Below are 24,720 nucleotides of genomic sequence, written 5' to 3' on the forward strand. Positions count from 1 at the left end.
TTTCTCTGATTTAATTGGAGATAAGAGTCTCACACTTTCCTGTCCAGGCTGGCTTCAAATGATCCTCAAATCTCAGTTTCCTGAGTAGCTAGGATTACAAGCGTGTCCTGGTGCCTAGCTTCATTTTTCCTTTGTTCTCGCTGTTGTGTCTACTTCATGTAATTAGGATAAAACAAAAAGAAACAAAAAAAATCAATTCTATTTACATTACTTCAGTTTGTACTCTGTAAAATATCTTCTCCTGGGCTGGGAGTTTGGCCTAGTGCTAAAGTGCTTGTTTAGCATGCACGAAGACCTGGGTTCGATTCCTCAGTACCACATACATAAAAAAGCCGAAAATGGTGCTGTGGCTCAAGTGGTAGAGTGCTAGCCTTGAGGAAAAAGCCCAAGGACAGTGCTCAGGCCCTGAGTTCAAACCCCAGGACTGGCAAAAATACACACACACACACACACACACACACACACACAACACACACACACTCCCATATGTTCTTACCATGAGGTAGAACCAGAACTTTTCATCTCCATCTTGTACGTGGGTAAACTGAGGCCTGGTTAAGAGAAATGGTTTGTCCAAGATCACAGTGTTGGCTGGGCAAGGCACTGGCAGAGGCACACATGGCTCCACCTTCTTTCTGTGCCTCTTGTTCCCTGCCACTTGCTGCTTTGTCTTTTTTTTTTCCCCTGCTGCCTTCATCTGTTTTTCTCCTTTTACTTCAACTTTCCTTTCTTTGCTCCAACCCACAGACTGAAGTCAGCTTTGCAAGTTGTCCAAACCTTTGTTCCCTCTGGAAACTTGCCAGTCCAACAGCCACAGCCCCGTATCATTACCAACTCAACATCTTTGCCCTAAGCAAGCCCTTCCCAGATGCCAGGATGCAAGGATTAACTTGGGTGACGCTCAGAACTCCAACTGGCCCCAGATAAAACAAAGGTGGGGATCAGCACTATAAACAGGACCCATCCTCCCCCCTGACCCAGTCCCCAGCTAGTTCAGGCACACCAGCTCAGGACCAGCATGGCTGTCCGTCTGTGGGAGGTTGTGTTGGCCTTGACTGTCCTCCTCACTGTGGACAGGGGTGAGTGAACAGAACCTGGACCCTGAGGGTTGGTGTTGGAGGAGAGCACAGGGTGGGGACAGAGGTAAAGCTGGAGTTCTTTATGAGGCCTTAGCCTTCCTTTTATACAGGCCCCCTCAATTGGGGTGGGCCCAGAATTGCTAAAATTCCCCTCCTCCCTCTTTGGAGCCTCATTTTCTCCAATTTCCAGAGGTTAGGAGGTAGAAGGAGCAAATGGGTCTCGGGCCTCAGGAAGACAGGTAAGCATGCTGGCTATGGGATGGTAGGTATTAAAGGCAATCTGGCCTGTGTGATTGAGCTCCTGTCCACTGTGACAAGCTATGGTTTGGGATGCAGGATAGTCATAGGAGCATGTAGGAGCCCTTTTACTAAACACGCACTTCAAAGGTGTGTCTTCCTTGGGCTTGGAGCACCTTGACAACATCACAGCTTCTGTGTCAGGCACTTGTCTAGACTCTTAACCTCATGATGACCAAAAGAGTAAAAGCAGAGCTTAAATACCATTGGTGGAGGAGAAGGGGAACAGAACAGACAATAAAGTAAACAAGTTCCATGTATGCTAAACAATGTTAGAATAAAGTTAGTAACAAAGGCTAAGGAAAAACAAAAGACTTGTTCATGGGAACTGCGAAGAGATTGCAGTTTCTGGTCACGGAAGACCACTGTGAGAAGCTCATGTTTGAGTAAAGCCAGAAGGAGGCAAAGAAGTGAGCCAAGTAGATATTTGGGAGAGGAGGGATCCAGGCAGAGGGAACAGGTGGGGCAAAGGCCACGAGGTAGAAGCATGCCTGCAGTGTTTGGGGTACTACAAGGAGGTCAGTGTGGCTAGAGAGGAGGCCATGGGGGAAAGATGGTAGGAGAGAGAGGAGGCAGGTGACTGAAAATGATACTGGGTAAGGCCTGTGGGCTAGTATGAGGACTTGACTTTTCTCTGAGTGAAATGAAATCTATTAAAGGGTTTTGAGTAGTTATATCTTTAAAGAATTGCTCCAAGTGGAGCATCGGTGGCCACATCTGTAATCCTAACTAGTCAAGAGGCTGAGATCTGAGGATAGAGATTCAAATTCAGCCAACATAGGAAAGTCTATAAGACTCATCTCCAGTTAATCACCAAAAAGCCAGAACTTGAGCTCTGTGGTTCAAGTGGTAAGCAACCCCCCCCCACCAAAAAAACAAAAAACAACCAACTAAGGGACAACACCCAGGTCCTGAGTTCAAGCCCCAGTATGAGTACAAACAAACAATAAAAAAGAAAAAGAATTGCTCTAGTTGGGTCATTGAGCTGGAACTATCTGGACAAAAGTTATGATGTTATAAGGAAAGCCAGCAGGACGCCAGGGCCACTAACTGACCTCAGGTCCAGTTCTTCACCCATTACTCTTGCTGGGGTCACAGATAGGGGAGGGGCTGGAACAGTAAGGGATGGGTTTGGGGTTCTGGACAGAATCAGGCTGCTCTCAGCCTGGCCCCCATTCCCTGAGCAGTTCTTCAGTTGGAAACATTAAGTAATCTGCCTTCAAGAAAACCTTTGTGCACATTTCAGATTCCCACCTGGGAGAAACAAGAAGGGGCTCCTTGAGTCAAAGAAGCCTAAGTGTAAATACAACTCCCTGCTCCGCCCACCCCCCCCCCCCGCATACCCCTAGAAGAAATCCACACATAGGGTAGTTCAGAACTGGTTTCTGAACTCTCTCTTCCCTCAAGGAACTGCAGTGATTAGCTTGTGAATGCTCACTGTGGGGCAAGGACCTAGCTGTAACATGAGAGGCAGAGAGGCGCCAGGTACTAGTGGCAATACATGGTTTCCTCACAGAGGTTGTCAGTCTCTTGAGAAACTGGGGGTGGGGGGGGAGAAGAGTAACAACAGAGAGGCTTCCAAGCCTTGAAATCATGGTATTATTCAATATAAATGGAAACAGGGAAACAGCTAAAAAGTAAGCCAAGGAAGCCAGGAGCTGGTGGTTTCCACCTGTAGTCATAGCTACTCAGGAGGCTGAGATCTGAGGATCATGGTTCAAACCCAGCCCAGAGAGGAAAGTCCGTGAGACTCCAATTAACCAGTCTATGGGTCAAGTGGTAGAGTGCTGCTAGCCTGGAGCACAAAAGCTCAAGAATAGTACCCAGGCCCTGAGTTCAAGCTCCAAAACACACACACACACACACACACACACACACACACACACACACACACACACATGCAGGCGCACAAAGATGCAGAATAGAACCAGGCATGGAGATACACACCTTGTAATCCTAGTATTTGGAAGGCCATGGAGGAGGAGGATAGAGCATTTGAGGTCAGCCTGGGATACACAGCAAATTCAAGGCCATTGAGCTACCTCATGAGACCTTGCCTCAAAGCAAAATAAATTCTTTCCAGTACCCCAGAAATTTTCCTTACACAAGTCTGTCCTGACCTCACTCTCTACTCAGAGGCAGCCAAGCAGTGCTCAGAGTCTAGCTCAGTGCCCAGAGGCAACTGCTGCTGTATTTTTTTTTTTTACCACAGATTAATTGGTCTGTGCTAGAATTGCACACAAGTGCAATCCTGTTGTATAGTCTTTTGTGTCTGTTTTCCTTCACTCAGCAAAATGTTTTGGAGATTCAGTTGAGTTGTGTTGTCTTTATTGCTGAGTACTGCCCCACTGTGGGAAAGTATCACAGTTATTCACTGTCCTGTGGAAGTACATTTGGGTTAATTGTCAGTTTGGGCAATTATGACATGGAACAATTTGTGCAGAACACTGACAAGGCTAGATTGGCATGACAATGCCCCACTGCCAGCCTCAAACAGTACATCAGAGGTGACACCCAGCTCCCTTCTCCTCTGTCTTGGAAATCTCTTGTAAGAGCACCTGTAGAACAAGAGACAACTATACAACCTTGTATACTTCCAGCGATGGAGAACTCTACTTCTGGAGATAGTCTCCTTCAGGATAGTGTAGCTCCCACTGAAAGAAAAATTCTGCTTCACATGGAACCCAACCCAATTCCTTGCAGAATCTGCATAGATGGGTTCTTCTCTAAGAGGGTTAAGAACAGCCCCAGACAACCCTTCAGAAGCCACAGGAAGTGCCACACACCCTGTGGCTCACACCTGTAATCCTAGTTACTCAGGAGTCTGAGATTTGAGGATTGCAGTTAAAAGCCAGGCTGGGTATCAAGTCTGTAAGGCTCATCCACAGTTAATCATCAGAAAACCAGAAATGGCACTGTGGCTCAAAATGATAGAGTGCTAACCTTATGCAAAAGAGCTCAGGGACAGTGCCCAGGCCCTGAATTCAAGCCCCATGGTTAACCGAAGAAGAAGAAGAAGAAGAAAAAAAAAGAAGAAAGAAGAAGAAGAAAAAGAAGGAGAAGGAGGAGGGAGGAGGAGGAGAAAGAGAAGTAGAAGAGGAAGAAGAAGAAAGAAGAGGAAGAACCACATAAAGCATTCTGCCCTTCAACATACATACATACATACATACATACATACATGCCTACTCTGCTCCCACCTTGTCCCTTAGTTGTTCTAGCCCCCTTATTCACCTGTCATGCTTATAATGTATGTCCTATAAGTACTCAGTCAAAGCTTAAGGGTTACAATTGTGTAGAAAGAACCAGGCTCTTCAGATCTGTGTGCAAATCCTAGCTCTGCTTGAACCAAGTGCCACTTGACCTCTTTGAGCCTTTGGTAGGTCAAGTGTACAAGGAAAAGCCCCTTGAGACCTGCAGGCAGCTAACTGGGAAGTATGCCTAGAAGTAACACCCATAAGAAATAAAGGATGTTGACTGATATAGTGCAACTGAAGCATCAGATGACCCCCACAAGGAGATGTGGTGCTGAGTGGTTCCTCAGTACTGTTCCAAATAGGCAAGAGGGCTGGGCCTTTGAAGTCACATCTATGTGACATTGGGTTGGCCCTAGGTATGGAATGCAATGTTGGCTAATTCCTAGGATGGGAGTTGCTATGTGCAAGCAGCCAACACTCCTGCCCCAGCAGGAATAGGTAACTACAATATATACTGTACCATCTTTTTCTCCTCTGATACAGTGTAGTAAGAGGTATAAAAAGTAGTTCAAAACATGCATTATCAACAGGCACCGATGGCTCATGTCTAATCCTAGCTACATGGGAGGCTGAGAGATCTGAGGATCATGGTTCAAAGCCAGCCTAGGCAGGAAAGTCTATGAGACTCATCTTCAATTCAGCACCAAAAAGTCAGAAATAGAACTGTAGTTCAAGTGGTAGAGTGCTAGCTTTGAGCACAAAAGTACAGGGATAGCACCCAGACCGAGTTCAATCCTCAGGACCAACACACATGCACACACACACACATATACACACACAGAAAAAAACATGTATTCTCAGCCAAGTGTTGGTGGCTCTGTAATCCTACTCAGGAGGATCCATAATTTGAAGGATCCATGTTTGAAACCATATTAATCTAATTTCTAATTAAGTTATGGCTTAAGTAATAAAGCACCAGCCTTGAGTGAAAAATAAGGGACAGTGCCCTGGACCCTGCGTTCAAGCTCCAATACTGGCACACGCACACGCATACACGCGTGCACACATGCACACACAATGTTATCTTCAATGCCTGGACTGTAGTTATCTGCTGGATTGTTACCTACATTAACATTTTATAAGACAATAATTTCAGTGAGATCTGACTAAAGAGGAACAGACTGGACTATCATCTCCCTAATTCTAGACTTTCTGTCCCTATTCATGTAACCAAACATGACATCAGTCTTCTGGCAGCCCCATCATCTGATGACTCTTGAGGAATTCCAGCTGTTCTTGAGGAATTCCAGGTTGGGTAGTATCCCTGGGGAAAGGAGGCAAGTTCCCCAGAAAATGAAAGACAAATAGTCCTTGGACTCTAGAGTTAACATCATTTAATTTGTGCTTTGTTTTCTTTTTGTCCTGCAGAAGTGCCAGTGTCAGCAAGAAAGCCCATTTTCTCAAGAATGGTAAGGCAGTGTCTCTCTACAGAGCTGAGTCTTCTCACCCAGGCTGGGGTGCTAGCCTTACTCTTCTCCACATGCCTATGGTCACCTTCAATGACCTCATTTGTCCAGGGTGGTCTCCTGGCTTGTATGTTTCTCCGGAACACCTCACTCCAGGAAGAGAAGGCATAGTCCCCTTGAGAAAGGCCCCGGCCCTCAAAGCCCATTCAATCTGCTCCAACCTGGTCTCTAAGGTCCCTTTCTTCAGTGTGCTCTTTCCACCGGGCTGGGCAGGACAGGGTGCCTTTTCTACTTTGCATAGTGCAGGCAGCCCACAGTCAAATGCTTCTCATACATTATCTTAGTAAATCTTATGTGAGAACCTGCAATCTCTAGAGAAGGCTTTCGAGGCCACACACTGCCTCCTGCACCCTATATCCCTGCTTCCAGAACTGTCCCCCCCCATCCTCATCCTCAAGCATGGCCTGAAACCCTCACATCAAGGCAAATGAAGCTCTAAAGTCTGCCTTTGCATCCCCAAGTTCCCTCCCTCCTCTTTCCTTTTCCACAGCCCATATGTGAGCACATGGCGGAGCTTCCACATTGTGAGCAGACACCTAACCTGGTCTGTGGCACTGACGGGGTCACATACAACAATGAATGCCAACTCTGCGTGACCCGGATGTAAGTTCTCCCTTCCAACCCAGCTTGTGTGGATGGGCATCATCTTTGGTACATGCAGGTGTGAAAGGAGCTGAACTTTACCACTTCTTTCTTCACACACACTTGACCTAGGAAGAATCCTCTGACATGTCCCTAACCAAATAAGCACAAGTGAAATCCAAAGATGGCACATAGTTCCAAGCACAAAGCCAGAGATGGTTGGTGTAGGGGTGGATAGGTCTAGAGAACATGGGTTCTTTTGTTCTGTTCCCTAGGTGACCTCCCCCCAACCTCTAATTAATAGCTATTTATTGAGCATTTACTAAGTGCTGCACAGAAGACAGAACAGAACATAGTGTGTTAGCATTGCTGGCCTAACTGGAAAACAGGCTGATGGTCAACCAAAGCACAGAACGCTTGAGGCTCAGAAGGCACACACAGGGTACCATAGAACACTGAGGCAGGGACAAGAGAGCCTGCATGGAAGAGGAAATACCTGAGCTCAACCCCCTTCTTTTTCTAAAAAGAAAGGAAGATAATTCCAAGTAGAAGAGTATGGAAAGGTCTAGAAGGAAATACTTGCATTGAGAAAATGTAAGATGTTGGCTATGCAGAAGGGTAAAGTTAAAAGGGAAAATGGAGAGAAGACAATCGATGAAGTAATCAGGGGTCAGAACATAACATTGGCATATCGTATTACTTACTTGGTCTGCTTCTTCACCAAGAAAAAACCAAACCAAATCTGTCAGCCTAAGTACTAGAGTTCATGGAAAAAGGAATCCAATAGGAAAGTTTGGAGGAAATATGTGGACATTGTCATAAGCTTAGAAAAAAAAGTCATGATGAACTGAGTTTGGCCTTGTGGCACTTGCCTAGCATGCACGAAGATCCAGGTTCAATTCTCCAGTACCACATACACAGAAAAAGCCAGAAATGGTGCTGTGGCTGAAAGAGTAGAGCTCTAGCCTTGAGAAAGCCCAAGGACAGTGCTCAGTACCCAAGTTCAAGGCCCAGGACTGGCAAAAAGAAAGTCATGAAAATTAAAGATTCATGGATAAGAAATACACTGAGACTAAGTATGTGATTGGATAGGCTTGAGAGGAAAAAAAAACACATACTATTTTTTTGCGGGGGTGGGGGGGGCAGGGAAGAAACAGCATCTTGCTATGTTGTCCAAACTCAAGTGATTCTTCCCTTTAGCTTCCTGAGTGCTGGAATTATAGGCACCACATTTGGCTTTTAACACACTGGTTTCTAACATGTGGGGAACGGAGATGGGTTTTACAGGGTAGGGGCAAAGCAAGCTTAAGGGGACAATGGTGTCTATGAACATTATATCTTCTAATATACCCTGGTAGTGAAGTGCAGTGGTTATGAACAGATGGGAAAAAGATGTGGGCTAGAGATATTTGGGGCAGCTATCAGCATACAGTGTGTTGAAACTCCAGGTAGTTGACCTCTCTATGAGGGAGGTGTGTAAGATAGTTACCGAAGGATGTGCTGTACCTCCTGAGATCTGTCTTACATCTGTACACTGGAAGAAAGGGATCAATGTGGTGTTGGTGGACTGAATGGGGGCCTTAGGAAGATACGATTACAATTCCCATGGAGATGGCCTCATTCTTGTTTCCTGTGATCCTAGGGAAACAAAAAAGGACATCCAGATCTTGAAAGATGGCAAATGCTGACTCCAAAGCAGCTCTTCAAGCTATGAAGTTCCAGGCTGGAGAACACTAATAGACAAGAAGAGGATGTGACATGAAATAAAAGATGCAGCCCAACCGAAGTGAACTATTGTCTTTGGGTACTGTGGGAAGAAGTTAAGGGGTGGACTAGATCTTGCACTGTCCTCCTTGCTTTGAGTCTTGTGTCCAGCTCCTCTCCATCCCTCAGATACTCAACTTTGTCACGTCCCCTTAGAAGTCACAATTATTTTTAATCTGCTTGACAGGCCAGCCTCTGGTCCCAGGACACTGCCCAGTGTTTCTGCCTGCCCCATGATGAATTGTCAGGCCAAGCATCTAGGTAAAATCAGTATCTGCTGCTGTTATTGGATATATGGTTCAGGCAGTGTGTCAAAGGAACTGGTCAATGTGTGAAACTAGTTTGATTTTGCTTGTTTGAAACAGCGTCTCACTAGGTAATCCAGGCTAGTCTTCAGCTTGCAATCTTCTTGTTTGAGCCCCCTAAGTGCTAGGAATTACAGGTGTATACTACTGTACTCAGCTTCAAAGTAGGTGTTTAATAAACACTGAAAACTAAGCACTTCTCTAAGCCCTCTGAATTTACTCCTGCACCTTAGGCCACTCTGATTAACTCCTGATTTCTCAGTGTGTAGGGTTAAATTCTGGCACAGCAGGATGACTACTAGACCCAATTCTGTACTTTAGGTAAACATCTACTCTGACTGGCTGGTATCAGACACAATTCTAGGCACACACAGCACACATGCATTCACCCAGTGACTACAAATTCCACAAAAAACACTGATTTTACATACTGAATACTCTCTTTGTGGGTAATGGTGGCAAGAAACAGGAGTGTGGAGAGGGCCCTGGTCAAGCAGTGTCACACAGACCCAGATTTCTACTCTGTGGGAGTAAATATAGCATAAAGAGTCAAACATCCTAAGCTCACATTTACAATTGTAAATACTTAGGAGGCAAAGATCTGATACTCTCGATACAGAGCCAGCCTGGGTAGATAAATCCCAAGACTCTTATCTCCAAACACTAGTAGAGAGCCAGAAACAGAGGTGTGGCTCAAGTGGCACAGCACTAACAGTGGAGCAAGAAGAGCCAAGCGAGGGTGACATTGTCCAAAAAGAAATGTACTTCTTAAGCCAGATGCTTCTGGCTCACGCCTGCAATCCTAGTTACTCAAGAGGCTGACATCTTAGGATCGAGATTCAAAGCCAGCCCAGGTAGGAAAGTTTGTGAGATTCTTACCTCCAATTAACTACCAGACAACGGGAAGTAAAGGGCAGCTCAAAGTGGGAGAGTATTAGCCTTGAGCAAAAGAGCTCAGGGACAGCACCCAGGCCTTAAGTTCAAGCTCCACAACTGACCCAAAAAAAAAAAAAAAAAAAAGCCAAGCAAGAGAGCATGAGGTCCTGAGTTCAAGTGTTAATATAACCAAAAGAGAGGGAGGGAGGGAGAATGGGAATATATGTAACATTTGAGAGGAAAGCAAACTATGTAAAATGAAGCTCCAATACTCCTGGGAGAGGAACACAAAGGTGCAATGCCTATGTGTATCTGATCATATGAAGTAATTTTTGGGGGGGAAGGGATGTCACGGGGCCTGAACTCAGGCCTGGGCGCTGTCTCTGAGCTCCTCAGCTCAAGGCTACCATTCTACTCTTGAGCCACAGACCCATTTCCCATTTTCTAGTAGTTAATTGGAGATAAGAGTCTTATGGCTTTGTATTGTCCAGGCTAGCTTTGAACTGTGATCCTCAGATCTCAGCTAGGATTCTAGGTGTGAGCCACCATGCCCAGCTTAAAATAATATTTATTGAAATGAACTCCAGGAAATGGAAACAAGAAAACAACAAAACAAAACAAAACAAAAACAACTGATGCCCCAGGCTCTTTCTGTATTTAAACCCTGCCACCCTCATCAGTTTCTATCTGTTAAGAAAGGGGAATAGCAATGCATTCCTATATTCCCAGTAATCAGGAGATTGAGGTAAGCTCTATAGGCCAGATCTTGACTCAAACAACAACAGGAGAAGGCATGACACAAATGGTAGAGCATTTGCAAGGGCCTGGATTTTCAGTACTGAAAACAAAAAATGCTGTTAACAAGAGGGGAGAAACCAAAACACTCTTCTGACCAATGATGGGCACACAAACTGATTTTATTGCAATGGAAGTACACACATGGACAGGAACAGCCAGAGAGAAAGCACAGATCAAAGAAGAATTAAAAGAAAGATCTTTGAAATTTGTACATGACACTCGAGAATGTTTCCATCATCAATGCAGTCAGATGTTCTAGAAAACCTCACAACAAAGGACTGTGGATTGCCTATGTGACAAACTCAATTTTCCTAACTAGATGCAACCTACTAACAATCCTGGGACTCTGGGATTACCAGGTCAAGAAGGTCCTTCTTACATGTCTGAGACCAGGATGCTCTATAAGCCTAGGACTAGCTCAAGACAAGAACTCTCATCAAGCTGGATTGTGGTGGCTCATACCTATAACCCTAGCTACTCAGGAAGCTGAGAGCTGAGAATCACAGTTTGAAGTGCGCCCTGGCAACAACATATGAGAATCTTATCCTCACCAAACTACTAAACAAATCGAGCTGTGGCTCAAGTAGTAAAGTGCTAGCCTTGTGCAAAAGAAGCTCAGGGACAGTGCACAGGCCCTGAGTTCAAGCCACAGGACTGGCACCAAACAAAACCCTAAACCTCTCATTAGCCCCAAACAAAGTACCTGATTGTCAAAAAGCTGATAAAACATGGGCAAGAAGGAGCATTCTAGAAAAGGCAGCTGCTGGGTTATACAGCCACCTAGACATAGAATGAGAAAACAGATAAGCAACTCTACTTTAGACTGCAAAGACAGTACTTTTTCATTGAGAGCCCGTGTAGAAGTAGGAAAATTGGCAATTGACTAGTTGACTCTGGCAGCCCTGGAGAAAATAGGCAACTTCTGTTCCAGAGCGGTGGTGCTGCAATTCAGAACAGTACAGCCTTTCTCCACTGTACCTCACTCAGCAAGAGCCAAGTTTGTAGACTGTAGCCGCTCGGTCTCCTGGAAGATGTTCTGCTCCACCGTGTCACATTCAGCTAAGAATGCCTAAAAGTAAGACACAGGGCTGTGAGAGCTCTCCAAGGGCAAACTAATCATTGCCTACCTAAGGATCTTTTGTCATTATGGCAAAATGTACATAGATAGAAATGGGCACTCAGCATGGGTTCCCAGGTAAGGGGAGCAAGTGAAAAGGAAGCATGAGGTCAGAGTTTCAAACTGACCATTCCCTAGGCTTACAACTCCCTAAAAGGTAATACAGACAGTGGCACCTTTCTTCATAGCCAGGACTATACTACTACTCAAATGAAGGTAGCAATGCACACATTAACCAAGCCTTCTAGAACTGTATGATGTCCCCAGTAAATGTCTTTCCTAGATAGATTAAATTCAAATACAGAGACATAAAGTGGAACCTTCTCTGATATTCTCGGTTCATGCAGATAAACAGTAACAAAAACAAAATAGCCTGTGCTAACTATCATATTTCTATACTACCCTACTTTGAACAGCTAAACACACACACCAATACACTAACACATTATAGTTCATTTTTTTTTGTTTGTTTGTGTTGTTTTGCCAGTCCTGGTTTGAACTCAGGGCCTGAGTACTGTCCTTGGGCTTTCTCAAGGCCAGAGCACTACCATTTGTGCCACAGCACACATCCGGCCTTTTCTATGTATGTGGTACTAAGAAATCAAATCTGGGTCTTCATGCATGCAAGGTAAGCACTCTACCACTAGGCCAAATTCATACCCCCCTGACACATTATATATAATGTTGTATGCTACTACACAACTCACCTGAACCTTCTTCACCAAGCCTTTCCTTTTTAACCTACTGTCTTTAAATTTTTCTGGTAGGATCTATGGAAGAAAAAGATGACATACAATCTTTTAGTAATAAACAGAAGATACACTTTGAAAACATATTCTATATACCAAGCAAATCACAGGTCACCAATATGAATATGATTAGCCATTTTCAGGAATCATTTCTTTAGGTCTGGATCCAACATGGACATTTTCATAGCTTCCATCCTATAAAATCACCTGCTTTCCATATCTGGACCATCTAAACCCTAAGACTTTGGTTTTAGATTTTTGCTGCTTCCTAGGTATTAATACTACGTCCTGGCCAGATCATGAGTTCACCATGACAGAAAAAGTACTTCCTAGTTCTCCACACCCCACCCCCACAGCAGTTGTGAGGCTTGAACTCCCAGCCTGGGTGCTTTCTCTGAGCTCTTCAGCTCAAGGCTACTACTCTACCTCTGGGTCTGGGTGTTGTCCCTGAGCTCTTCAGCTAAGGATACTTCCCTACCCCTAGAGCCATAGTGCCACTTTCAGTTTTTTAGTAGTTAATTGGAGATAAGAGTCTCAAGGTCTTTAGTAGCTGGACTAGCTTTGAACCCTGATCCTCAGATCTCAGCCTCCGGAGTACCTAGGATTACAGGAGTGAGCCACAGTGCCCGGCTTCCTAGTTCTTTTTTTTACCACCTTGCCTAACTCCAGAGAATCCCAAACCCAAAACTTCACCCTCAAGAATGAAGCATCAAGCTACAGATATTATTACTGTCATTTGCAAAAGAGAACCTAACCCAGTCACACGAGATCTAGCTCTAGCTGAATTCTAGGAAATGAGCTCATAAGTAAAATGAGTATTATATTTGTTTGAAGATGAAATCATCATCCTCTTAATTCTTACCTTCATCACTTTAAATGCTGGTAGCATCCATTAGTAAGTGGCAAAATTCCTGTTGGTGAACTATGAATGCTTAGAGACCTGGAACCATCTAATTGTATTCACCTAGGACCCAGCACAGCATCCTCAAGTGATGGGCTTGCTCAGGCAACAGGGATGTTTCTGAATTAAACTGACTGAAATATTCTCATAAGATACTAGTTCTGAGCTGAAAATTTACTTACCATTGTGTCAATCTCCTCCAAGATCCTCATAAACTGCTCAATTGTACCCTTTACTCTCCTATCAAGTTTACAGAGAGCTTCGGCTTGTAAATCCTTAGCCAGAAAACCCTGTGGGGGGAATAATGCATTACTGAGACTGAAGGAAAACTCCATACCACAATACTGATAAAGTAACCAACATTTAGTTCACTATCACCCTAAGAAGCCATGATACTTCTCAGATCTATACCTGTATCTCTTTAAAAAAAAAAAAAAAAGTTGGGTGGTGGAGTTCAGACTGGCCTTAGATAAATCCAAAAATTCTACCATGCTGTAGTTTACTCTATCTCACATGGTCTCCTGGTGATTCAAATGTTTCCTTAGGTCTGGCTCCAGTGAAGCCCCTAGTTCCAAGTATATACCTAGACATGAGATAAATATTAAGAGCAGAGGCAGGGAAATGTAGCATAGAGGCAGAGTATTTGTCCTAGCAAGTAGGAAGTCCTGGGTTTGATCTTTAATAACATTTTTTTTTTCCCCAGTCCTGGGCTTGGGCTCAGGGCCTGAGCACTGCCCTTGGGTTTTCTCAAGGCTAGAGCTCCACCATTTGAACAACAGCACCACTTCTGGCTTTTTTCTATGTATGTGGGACTGAGGAATCAAACCTGGTTCTTCGTGCATGCTAGGCAAGCACTCTACCACTAGGCCAAACTCCCTGCTCCATTTTATTTTTTTAAAGGTAGGCTTTTGGTTCTGACAGACCTGAACTTGAATTCTGACTTTCACTTACTAGCTTTGTACTTGAACTAGTTACTTAAACTATTCATGCCACAGCAACCCCCTCCCTCCCACCCCGCTTCTTTTTTTGCCAGTCCTGGGACTTGAACTCAAGAGCCTGGGCACTATCCTTGAGCTTTCTCAAGGCTAGCACTCTACCACTTGAGGAATAGCCTCACTTCTGTTTTTTTTTTTTTCTGTGTATGTTGTACTGAGGGCTTCAAGCATACTAGGCAAGCACTCTACCACTAGGCCACGCTTCCAGCCCAAACAACCTCCCTCATTTTTTTTTTTCCAAACAACCTCATTTTTATAGAAGAGATTATAATGAAAAAAAAAGGGAGGGGAGAAAAATATATGTAGATACTTATCATAACTCAAGGCATAGATATATGCTAATGAATGGCAACAGTACTCACTTTACTAATAAATTTTCTTGTTGTTCATATTGACTTAACTAATGTCATTAGTGTATGAAAGCAGCTGGACACCAGTGGCTCAAGTCTGCAATCCTAGTTATTCTGGAGGCTGATATTAAGAGGAATGAAGTTTAGCCAGGCACGATGGCTCACATCTGTAATTGCAGTTACTCAGGAGGTTGAGATCTGAGGATTGAGATTCAAAGCCAGCCAGGGCACTAAAATGTCTGTGAGACTTTGATATCACCAGAAAACTGGAAGTGACACTGTGGCTCAAAGGGTAGGGTGCTAGGCTTGAGCTGAACAACACCCAGGCCCAGAGTTTAAGTCCCATGACTGACAAAAAAAAAAAAAAAAGAGGAATGAAGTTCAAGGCTACCCCAGGCACCAAGTCCAAATGAATTTATCTCCAAAATAACCAGCAAAAATCCGGATGAGGGTTGGAGTCATAACTCATGGAGTAGAGTGCCATCTCTGGCAAGAAAGCTGAGCATAAGAGTAGGAAGTCTTGAACTAAAGACTTCAGCTATACTGAAACAACACACACACACACACACAAAGTGGTAGAATACTAGCTGTGAGCAAAAAGCCAAGCAGGCAAGAGACCCTGGGTTCAAATCTCAGTAGAAAAAAAAAGAATAAAAGAATCAGAAAGCAGAAACAAAAAAAGAAGGGGCCGGGAGTTTGGCCTAGTGGTAGGGTGCTTGACTAGCATGCACAAAGACCTGAGTTCAATTCCTCAGTACCACATACATAGAAAAAGTTGAAAGTGGTGCTGTGACTCAAGTGGTAGAGCTCTAGTCTAGAGAAAGCCCACGTACATTGCTCAGGCCTTGAGTTCAAGCCTCAAGACTGGCAAAAAAAAAAAAAAGCAAGCATGTTTAGAGCTCATTTGATCCCTAGCACCAAGACAATAAACAAACAATAAGGCCTTTTGAAGATATTTATCAAGGCTGAGTGTTATATATATGCATATTTAAGTTACATATGTAACAAAGACATCAAACAGTACCTAGTGATTTTTTTTTTTTTTTTTGCCAGTCCCGGAGCTTGAATTCAGGGACTGAGCCACTGTCTTTGTGCTTTCTCAAAGCTAGAGCTCTACCACTTGAGCCACGGCAACATTTCTGGCTTTTTCTATGTATGTGGCACTGAGGAACTGAACCCAGTTCTCCTGCATGCTAGGCAAGCACTCTATCACTAGACCAAACTCCAGCCCCAGTACCTAGTGATTCTAACTCAAATAATCCTAACCCCACACAAAAAAATCAGAAGTACCCTCCAAAAAAGACCTATTTTCAAAATCATTCAAAGAAGCATTACATATAATCATAAAAAACTATATTAGGCTAGCAAGGCATTGTAGCACACATGTATATCCCTAGCATTTGGGAAATGAATGTAGGAGGATCTTGAGTTTCAGGTCAGCCTGGGAATTACTGGGAGACCTTTCTCCAAAGAGAGGCTCCAACGAGGTGCAGTGGCTCATATCTATAGGCCTAACAACTCAGGAGACTGAGATCTGAGGATTGAGATTTGAAGCCAGCCATAGGCAGGAAGATCCATGAGACTCTTATCTATAATAAATCATTAAAAAAAAAAAAAGAGGAAGTGGAGTTGTGGCTCAAATATTTAAGAGTACTATCCCTGGGCAAAAGAATAAGGGACAGCAGCACCCAGGCCCTGAGTTCAAGCACCAGGACCAGCACCAGAAGAAAGGGCTCCAAGACAGTAGGCATGGCCAAGTGGTAATGCCACTCGAAGTAAAAAAAGGCTCAGCTAGGAGTAGTGTTGTCCCCCTGCAATGTCAGTACGAAAGGTTAAGGTAAGAGGACCAGAAGTTCAAGGTCAGTCTGGGTACTACACAGTAGATAACTGGCTCAAAACAACAGCAGCAACAAAAATACTACCAGGGGCAGGAGGAGTTTGGCCTATCACTGATAGAGTGCTTGCCTAGTATGCACAAAGACTGGGGTTCAATTCCTCGATACCACATAAATAGAAAAAGCCAGAAGTGATGCTCTGGCTCAAGTAGTAGAGCTCTAGCCTTGAGAAAGTCTAAGGACAGTGCTCAAGCCCTGAGTTCAAGCCCTAGGACTGGCAAAAAGAAAAAAATTACTAGCATGCTCATGACCCCTTCCCATCACTACCAAAAAGAGACTATGTGACAAACACTGGAGAATAAGTTCAACCACTTTATATTCATACATGATGAAATATATAATCTTTGAAAAATATTCCAGACAGGTGCCAGTGACTCACACCCATAATCCTAGCTATTCAAGGAAGCTGCTGAGAATCACCAAGGATGATGAGCAAGTACTTAAACTACCTATGCTTCAGCAACCTCATTTTTATAGAAGGGATTATGATACCTACACCCAGAGAAGTCACTGTGAGAAAAAGGGGGAATATATGTAGATAATTGGCTGGGAATATGGCTTAGTGATAGAGGGCTTTCTTAGCATGCATGAAGCCCTGGGTTTGATCCCTCAGTACCACATACACAGAAGTTAGTGGTAGAGTATGAGCTTTAATCGCCCAGGCACTAAGTTCAAGCTCCAGGACTGGCCAAAAAAAAGGATATTCCTATATATCCATTCTCAATGACACAGAAAATGTTCAATTTGCTAGCTAGTAAAAGAACAATTTATAAAGTACATATAAAGGGATATTAGTTTAAACAAAAAACTTTCACGATGGTCATCTATGAGTCATTAGAGATAGATATTAAAAGCACAGACAGTAAGGTCTGAAAGTCTGGGCTTGAATCCTGACAGCCAGATACTGACTGGTGCTTTTTATCTTCCATATTAGTACCTATAACTTACTTTTAAAACTTTTGTACTACCATTACATATTATTACTATTTTTCTGGTACTGAGGGATTAACTCAGGGAGAGCCTAGCATTTGCTAAGGAGGTAGATTGGTGCTCTATCACTTGAACTGTAATTCCCTGCTATTTTTGCTTTATTATTGGAATAATCCTTTTTTTTTTTTTGTGGGGTGGGGGGAAGTAGTACTAGAACCTGAACTCACAGCCTCATGTTTTCCTTCCTTCCTTACTTCCTTTCTTCCTTCCTTCCTTCCCTTCTTTCTTCCTGCCCTGGGGGCTTGAATTCAGGGGCTGAGCACTGTCCTTGGGCTACAGTTCTACCGCTTGAGCCACAGCACTACTTCCAGCTTTTTCTATGTATGTGGTACCGAGGAATTCAACCTGGTCTTTGTGCATGCTAGGCAAGCACTCTACCACTAGGCCAAATTCTTGGCCCCTTCAGCCTCATATTCTTGCTTGTTTTTTTTGTTTTTTTTTTTTGTTGTTGTTGTTGTTTTTGTTGATCAAGGCTAGACTTCTAGCACTTGAGTGATACAACTTCCAATTTGGGTAACTGGAGATAACAGTGTCTCAAATTTATTGCCCGGTCTAGCTTCAAGCCTCAGTTCTCAGATCTCAGCCTCCTGAGTAGCTAGGATTACAGACATGAGCTACGGCAAATAGCAGAAGAGGTCTTTACCTACCCAAATGGTACAGAGCATTTTTGCCTGAGCTGATCTAGACACCATTTTCCTACTTATACTTCCTGTATAGCTGGAATGACAAATGCACACTACCATACACAGCTGAGATGGAATCTTGCTAACTCAATCTTTTTTGCCTCGGCTGGTCTCTAATCATAATCCTAATCTCCACCTTCCAACTATCTATGTTTATAGGTGGGAACCACCATGCCCAGCCTATATATTACTCTTACAATTAAAGCACAAACATGTACTCAATAGTGTTATAAAATGAAAGGGAAAATAGTCTTGGGCTATTCTTAATCTTCCTGGGTTGCAGTACCCATCTCTACTATGAAGATTTGACTAAGATAATCCCCATGTTACCAAGATCAAACTGAACTTGGACTCTTCTATGAATCAATAAAATGTTCTTCCCGGGTGAGGTTGTAGATCTATGTGAAACACTTGCCAACCATGCTCTAGGTCCAAGCTTCAACTACCAACACTGAAGAACAATTTTATTTATTTTGAGGTTATTTTTGCCTTGCTAAAAATACTTGGACTGTGAGAAGCCCATCTGTTTACACATGATCCTAACATGGTGGATACTTCACTATGAACATAAACGGATGAATCACTAAAGCTGACAGAGCATTTCCAAAGTACTCTCATAGCAGCTCTTACAGGGTGACAATATTATTCTTTTTGACAGATGAGACAAAGATAAACTTGACCGTAGTAAGAGAAAGGGTAAGGGGCTGAGAATGTAGCTTGTGGTGGTAAAACGCAGAGTATTCATGAGGTCCTGTATACTTGGCACATCATTAAAAACACAAAAACAGAAAGGTGGAGTCAGAATCTTAACCACACATATCCAACTCTTACAGGTGGTAGAAGTTTATGAAAGAAATTACCTGCTGGATTCCAGTAAATTCTTTATTCAACTCTTCTAGGTGGTCAGCTATTTTCTCCACAGACTTCTCCAAATGTTTCAACTTCTTTAGTTCAGCCTGTTCTTCTGGATTGCTCTAAAAAAGACAAATGTAGCAAATAGTCACCAAGATCTATAACTATTTGTCACAGTTCAAAGCCAGCTATGAGACTCTTACCTCCCAATTAACCAGCAAAAAGCCAGAAGTAGAGCTAGTTTTTGGCATAAAGCTCAGTGAGAGCACCTGAGCAGAGTCCAAGCAACAAGACACTGATTCTAATTCTGATTTTTTTCCCTCCCTCTCCCTCCCTCCCTCTCTCTCTCCCTCCCTCTCTCTCTCTCTCTCTCTCTCTCTCTCTCTCTCTCTCACACACACACACACACACACACACACACACACACAGGCCTATAAAACTTGGTCTTCTAAACAGAAATAAATGTAAAGGACTTTAGTCACTTGATTCTGACAAATTTTGGTTAAAAAAAGTGATTTACCTTTTCCCCAATTAACATAACCCGGCAACCATTTTGTATTCCAAGTTCTGACAAAGGTACCTCCATTTCCTTCAAAGATTTCCCTGAAAAGAAAAGTATGTCAAGTTATATCAACAGTGTAACACTGAAATAAATTCCAGAAAGAAAGAGAGAAAGAGAGAAAGAGAGAGAGAGAGAGAGAGAGAGAGAGAGAGAGAGAGAGAGAGAGAGAGAGAGAGAGAAGAGGAGGAAGAGGAGAGATGGAGTGAAGGAGGAAGGGAAGAAAGGAAGAAGGATAGAAGGAAGGGAGGGAAGGTTAGAACTGATTTCAGTAAATGTATAATTGTAATCATTAATGAAAAGAGCATAAATTTATATAGTCATTTTAGGAGATGTTTTCTGTTTGTTTTCATTTGGTACTACTGGAGTTTAAACTCAGGGCTTCATGCTTGAAAGACAGGTGCTTTATTTTTCTTATAGCATCTCTCAAGTTTTTCTGCTAGGACTTAATACGTACACAGATCCTCCAGCCTGTGGCTGAGATGACAGGTCTGTACTACTACACCTAGCTTATTGACTGAGATGTGAGAACTCACTAACATTTTGCTCAGGCTGGCCTCAAAACTGCAATCCTTCCAATCTCTGCCTTCAGAGTAGTTGAAATTATAAACATAAGCCTGTTACACCTTGTTTGGCTTTTGGTTTTTGTTTGTGTTTTGCTTTTGAGATAGGGACTATGTTGCACAGTTTTGCATGAAACTTGCGTTTGTCTCTAGAGTGCGTGGGATACAGACATGACATGATGATGCCCAGACTTGAAATGTCAAATTCCATTACTTGTATAATTTTTAATATATTTTTACATATATTTTGTATAAAATTTTATATATATTTTGTATAAAATGTTTTAAAAAGAAAAGAGAAAGGAGCTATAGTGTGAAATGTGAACCAAAATGCTTCCTATTACTAAGTTCCTTATAATGAGTGTCACCCAGTGAGATAAATCTAGCAGGTAAGAATAATGGGTGCCTATGGAAGTAGGAAAACAGGGAATCTAGGTAGAGGAGTTAGGTTCTAGAAGAATAAGCATTGCTTAGTGGACCTTTAGAACCAGGCCCCTATTAAATTGGTTTAATGAAGCAAATGGTGAAATCCCTGCCATCTTTATGTTACTTCAAATCTGACTCCTATTCAGATGTTTGAAGTTTAGTACACAGTAAGTCCTTAATAAAGATTTGTTAAAAGAATAAATGAACAAAACTGTTCCAGTTTGAAAACTGGTATAGGTAAGCACTAACTGCAGGGTCAAAACTAAGAGAGAAATGCATACCCTTAAATATAAGCTTCTGAAAAGGCTGTGGAACCCCTGTGGCCTCTTCAACAACCTGGGCCAGGTCTTGGACAACTGGTTCATTGCTGCCCTGCTGTGGGATAACATAAAGATCGTGCTTCTCATTGCCTAGGAAGAAAAAAAAAAGATTAACTTTTCCACATAACCAGATACCATCTCCAAAGTGCTCGCCACCATTTGTGTAGGTCTAGCTTTCCTTTGGTGACCTGCTCAAGGATTTTGTTTCCTTAAGAACTATTCTAATGGTTGCTAACATTTTAAATATTTATGCAAGAGAGGTTGTACTAGTCTAATTTCATGCATTACCTTATTTAATCCCCAGAACTCTCATAAAGGAAATACTATTTATTATTTCCTATTTCATTAATAATCAGTGAGCGCAGTATTCAGCAAATAAAAATTTATATCCAGAATACACAAATAACTCAAAAACTTAGAAAAGAGAATCCAATTAATAAAACGCACGCAAACTGAACAGACAGTTCTCGGGGGGAAAAAAAAAATACCTCGGGGCCAGGAGTTTGGCCTAGTGGAAGAGTGCTTGCCTAGCATGCACGAAGACCTGGGTTCAATTCCTCGTACCACATACATAGGAAAAAAGCTGGAGTGGTGCTGTGGCTCAAGTGGTAGAGCTCTAGCCTTGAGAAAGTCCAAGGACAGTGCCCAGGCCCTGAGTTCAAGACCCAGGACTGGCAAAAAAAAAAAAAGACTAATAGACATTTGAAGACACATTCATCATCCTTAGCCACAAACGAAATACAACCACACTAAGATTGAACTGCATCCCAATAAGAAGGTCATCCATGAAGGAAACAAATAACAACAAAGGCTGATGAGATAGAGGAAAAAGGAACCCTCATATACTGCTGGTGGGAATGTAAACTAGTATAATAAACACATGAAAATCAGTAAGAAAGTTGTTCAAAAAAGTAAAACAAGACCTTCCAGCAAGGTGCCAATGGCTCACACCTGCAATCCTAGCTACTCAGGAAGCTGAGATCTGAAGCTCACAGTTCAATGCCAGCCTGGGCAGAAAAGTCCTCACGCAACTCTTATCTCTAATTAACCACTTACAAACTAGAAGTTGCACTATGACTCAAGTGTGCTAGCCTTGAGCAGAAAGATGCTGAGGATCAGCACCCAGGCCCTGAGTTCAAGTACCACAATTAAAAAAAGATCTTCCTTATGATTCCACCTTACCACTATCAGATATATATCTGGAAAGTAAATTAATATACCAGCAAGAACCTGCACATTGTTTATTGCAGCACTGCTCACAATAGATAGTGAAATGCAAAACTGCAAAACAGGGTTATCTGAGTTAACCAACAACAGATGAATGGCTAAAGAAAATGTGGTCTATGGTACTGTAGAATATTATACAGACAAAGAAAACTGAGGGTGGCAGGGCTTCCAGGAAAATATGCACTTACAAACTCATAACTTCCTCCAAAAAAAGAAAACAAAATCATGTCATTTGTAGAAAAATAAATGCAACTGGAGGAAATGCATTAAGTAAGACAAACTAAGTTCAAACAACCAAAATGCTGTTATGTTTTCCACACACACACACACACACACACACGTGAAAGCAAGACCTGAAAGATTTTCATGAGCATGTTCATTTGCATATATGTGCATATACATACATACATACATACATACATACATACATGTACATATGCATGGAGAAGCAAAGAAGAAAAATAAGTATGGGCTGGGCACAGGCAGCTCATGCCTGTAATCCTAGCTACTCAGGACGCTGAGATCTGAGGATGGAGATTCAAAACCATCCTGGGCACTAAAGTCCATGAGACTCTTATCGCCAATTAAGCACCTGAAAAATGGAAGTGGCACTGTGTCTCAAAGGGGCAGAACACTAGCCTTGAGTGAAAAAGCAGGGACAGTGCCCAGGCCCAGAATTCAAGTTCCATGACCGCCCCCCCCAAAAAAGAAAAAACATGGATAATTTTGAAATACATAGCATATATATACGAAAAAACTCCAATGAACTGTTGGTCAACATAGAGATGGAAGAATGAAGAAAGAGAACTAGGCTGTGGGATTGGGGGAGTATGGAATATGAGTTGGGAGTGGGGGAGTGAGAGGTGGGAGAAGTGAGGGAAAGGGGGATGTACTAGTCGGAATGAATGTGATGGAAATAGATTGTTTTCAACTATGAAAATAGAATAATGTAACCTGTTGAAATTGTTTTGGGAAAGGAAGAAGAGAAAATGATAGAAGAAAGGCGACTGCTTAGAAAATACTGTAAACATATGGATCCTCCACAAGTCTTTCCCACTGGGCACACTTTAGTTGATGCTTAATACAAATAAAAATTTTTTTGGAAGGTACCAATTCTTTCCAGGTCGGTGACGTAAGGAGGTTGTCTCTATCACTAAGCCCCTCGATGTCTCCATGAGGTCACGGGGGTAAAATGTACCGATTTTGTTTAGTTGTTTTTTTTTTTTTTTGGTCAGGCCTAATGGGTGCCCAGAATGTAATGCTTGGACTCATGACACACTAAAAATGTGGATATTCATCATATTAATAAAAGAGAAGGCAGTAGGAACAGCCGGCCAACCACAGTTCAGGACACCTAGGTGTCCTGACACACAGAAGTTATATACCACATGGCCCAAAACAAGCGTCACACAAAAATCCACTACAAATGGGTGGCATATACATCCACACCACTAGACTCACGAAGTTCAGATAGGCTCTAACGTCGACAAGCCAACAAATAACCAGATAGAAAACACACTAAGCACAAGGAAAGGTGGGCTCACAGAAGGCCCACACCAGCCAGCCCCAGCGCCACCGCCAAGAACCTATGCTTCACGCTTCCAAAGCTCAGAACCCGACTTAAGAGCCCAATACTCCCGGCTGCCCCGCGCTCACTGTGGGTGACGGTCAGGTTGAGCCTGGCTGCCGCCATGTCCTCGGTCTCTGCCGCCTCCTCGATTGGAATCATGTATTCGCTCCGGGTCGGCTTGGCGGTGGTTAACTCCCAGGGCTGGGTCAACTCCGCGGGCTGGGTCAACTCCGCGGGCTGGGTCAACTCCTCGGGCTGGGTCACCACAGTGGCCTGGGTCACCACAGTGGCCTGGGTCACCTCCGGGGCCGGGATTTGCTGCGCGGTATGGGGCACATCCGCCGACTGGATCACTTCCGCCGTGTGGATCACCTCTCGGGGCTTAGGCACCTCTCGGGGCTTAGGCACCTCTCGGGGCCGGGGCACCTCTCTGGTTCGGACCACTTCTCTGGTCCGGGCCACCTCCTCGACCCGGACCACCTCCTCGGCCTTGGGCACCTCCTCGATCCCGGCTACTTCCTCAGTCTCCGCTACCTCCTTGGTCTCGGCCACCTCCTCCGCTGTGGTCACCTCCTTGTCCTTGCTCCGGGACACCTGCTTGCCCCGGGATGACTGCTTGCCCCGAGCCGTCTCGTCGACCTGGGTCGCCTCCTTGCGCCCGGTCACCTTCTCGCTCCGGGTCGAACGAGGACGGCCTTTCTTCTTCATCCGCGGCCTACCCGTGCCGGCGGCGGAGCCTCTGGCGGATCGCTCATGCCCGCTGGCTGCGCTCCGCAAGGAGGGACGCTGAGAGGGAGGCGGGCGGCGCTCGGCTGGGTGTTCCGACTGGCGCGACTCCCGGCCAGACCGAGGGCCGCGCCGCCGGGGGCCCAGCCGCTCCCGGTCGCCTCGCGTCTTCCGCGCGCCGCCCCGATCCGCCAGCCCGCGCTTGTTGACCGCTCAGCGATGGCAGCTGAGCGTCCGGCAATCTTGCGGAGCTACTTCCTGGCCCCGCCCCTGTCGACTGGCCCCGCCCCCTACGTTGGACCCTCTCCGGCCCCGCCCAATCCGCCAAGGCCGTCTTCAGGCCCCACCCACTCTGCCAGGGCTCCGCCTCACTCAT

The 24,720-nt window shown here is 43.9% G+C and overlaps 2 protein-coding genes across 2 annotated transcripts; one reads left to right on the forward strand and one right to left on the reverse strand.

Annotated features, from left to right (window-relative positions):
• The first annotated feature begins 972 nt into the window (after positions 1–972).
• On the forward strand, positions 973–8,940 carry Spink4 (serine peptidase inhibitor Kazal type 4). The gene is made up of 4 exons (XM_090330107.1): positions 973–1,079; positions 5,999–6,039; positions 6,587–6,699; positions 8,321–8,940. The coding sequence occupies exons 1-4, from the start codon at positions 1,019–1,021 to the stop codon at positions 8,364–8,366; spliced, it is 261 nt and encodes an 86-aa protein (XP_090186233.1). The 5' UTR covers positions 973–1,018; the 3' UTR covers positions 8,367–8,940.
• Positions 8,941–10,519: 1,579 nt separating this feature from the next.
• Positions 10,520–24,720, reverse strand: Bag1 (BAG cochaperone 1). The gene is made up of 8 exons (XM_090329371.1): positions 24,639–24,720; positions 23,705–24,556; positions 20,783–20,911; positions 19,474–19,556; positions 18,962–19,075; positions 13,371–13,478; positions 12,246–12,308; positions 10,520–11,490 (listed from the first exon to the last, which is right to left on the reverse strand). Exons 1-8 carry the CDS (start codon positions 24,718–24,720, stop codon positions 11,401–11,403), a joined length of 1,521 nt encoding a protein of 506 aa, XP_090185497.1. The 3' UTR covers positions 10,520–11,400.

The sequence above is a fragment of the Megascapheus bottae genome, chromosome 3 (genome assembly GCF_031878675.1).
Source record: "Megascapheus bottae isolate mThoBot1 chromosome 3, mThoBot2.hap1, whole genome shotgun sequence".
Lineage (NCBI taxonomy): Eukaryota > Metazoa > Chordata > Mammalia > Rodentia > Geomyidae > Megascapheus > Megascapheus bottae.